The sequence below is a fragment of the Plasmopara halstedii genome (assembly GCF_900000015.1).
Source record: "Plasmopara halstedii genome assembly, contig: Scaffold_555, whole genome shotgun sequence".
Classification (NCBI taxonomy): Eukaryota; Oomycota; class Peronosporomycetes; order Peronosporales; family Peronosporaceae; genus Plasmopara; species Plasmopara halstedii.
In genome coordinates this window covers 1,015,508-1,016,926 of record NW_020187475.1, presented here as the reverse complement: position 1 = coordinate 1,016,926, position 1,419 = coordinate 1,015,508, and the positions used below count along the sequence as shown (strand labels likewise).

General features: G+C 43.6%; 1 protein-coding gene across 1 annotated transcript; it reads left to right on the top strand.

Annotated features, from left to right (window-relative positions):
- Window positions 1–154: 154 nt before the first annotated feature.
- On the top strand, window positions 155–923 carry PHALS_11729 (uncharacterized protein; the record flags this gene model as incomplete). The annotated part of the gene is made up of 2 exons (XM_024727142.1): window positions 155–455; window positions 523–923. The coding sequence occupies 2 exons, from the start codon at window positions 155–157 to the stop codon at window positions 921–923; spliced, it is 702 nt and encodes a 233-aa protein (XP_024577748.1).
- Window positions 924–1,419: the final 496 nt, after the last annotated feature.

Here is a 1,419-nt window from a genome sequence, read left to right as displayed (position 1 = left end):
TTGTTTCTGAGGCCTTTACATACAATCAGCGAGCATATAATAGCAGACTTGGCCCGGATAATGAGACTTGTCTTGCGAGCTCTATAAAAGTCATTGGACTCTATGATAACAACTCATCATTTTGAAATTTGTTTCATCTTATAAGTCATTCGCAATGAAGCTCAAGCTGTTAGCCTTTGTCGCAACATGTGTTTGGCAGGCCTTCGCTTCCAAAAGACATGAGGTGTCCAAATGGTATCCCTGCTCTGTATTCTCTAATATTGATGGTATGGATCACGAAATAGCAGAACTGACAGCACAGTGTGGCAAATTCTCGGCACCTCTGTGCTACTCTGACGTCTGTACAGCGCCCAAGAGTGTGAACCAGACTATTGAACTTTTTGTCAAACGAATTCCTGCCAATAATCCCGAGACTGCTATCAATATATGGATTATGGGGAGGCATTTCCAATCTAGTAAGTAGCTTTCATAATTAAATGGCTAGCTTCATTGCTAAACCATTAACACTTTGTATATACGTAGAGGAATTAACTGCGCTCATACTATATTCCGAACTAAACACAACTGCAAACCTCTATTTGATGGATCCTCGTGGAAGCAGGAAGAGTACGATTTTAGATTGTGGAGTGACAACACGTGATCCAAATTTTGAATATAGAATGGATCCTGCCCAAGTTGGGACATGTGCCATAGATCTAGAATCCAAGTTTGGAGATCTCGCGGCATTTTCGCCTACGAGTGCGGCGCATGACCTTTTCAATTTGATCTCCAAGCTTTCAAATGGCGCTAGCACTTTTGTGTATGGTTCGGATTACGAAGCGTTATTAGTGGTACGTCTCATGCATCTCGCCCCTCCTGAAGTTACTGGATACATTCTAGATTCGCCTGAAAGCACCACGGGAGTATATAATTATTATCGATGACATCGTTGACAACGTGGTAAGAACCCTTATGGAACGCTGCGATCACGACCTTGTCTGCAGCTCCCACTTTAAGAAACCGGATACATTAATTGCTGTATTTCAAGATATTTTGACCGCTTTCGACAAGCAACCGGATTCAGCGTGTTTTGAAATAATAAACACCGTGAACATCATGAATCAAAACTGGCCAGCCTCCCACAAATTGCGAAAACTTGTATCCTCTCTGATGATGACTCCATCGTTGTACATGACAATTCCTCAGTTTGTGTACCGCCTCAAGCGCTGTCAACCCCATGATGTGGACATCTTGACGACATACATTAACAATTTATCGGATACAGGTCTCTTTGATCCGGATCCTAGCGATGAGAGCTCCGAGTTGTTGTCCTCCCTCATCGCCTTCTCGGAATTGTGGGAAAGACCGACACCTTCGGCAGCGGAATTGAAGAAGCGCTTTACGGACACTGTCGGGGGTTGTGGAGTATACGCCGATGTT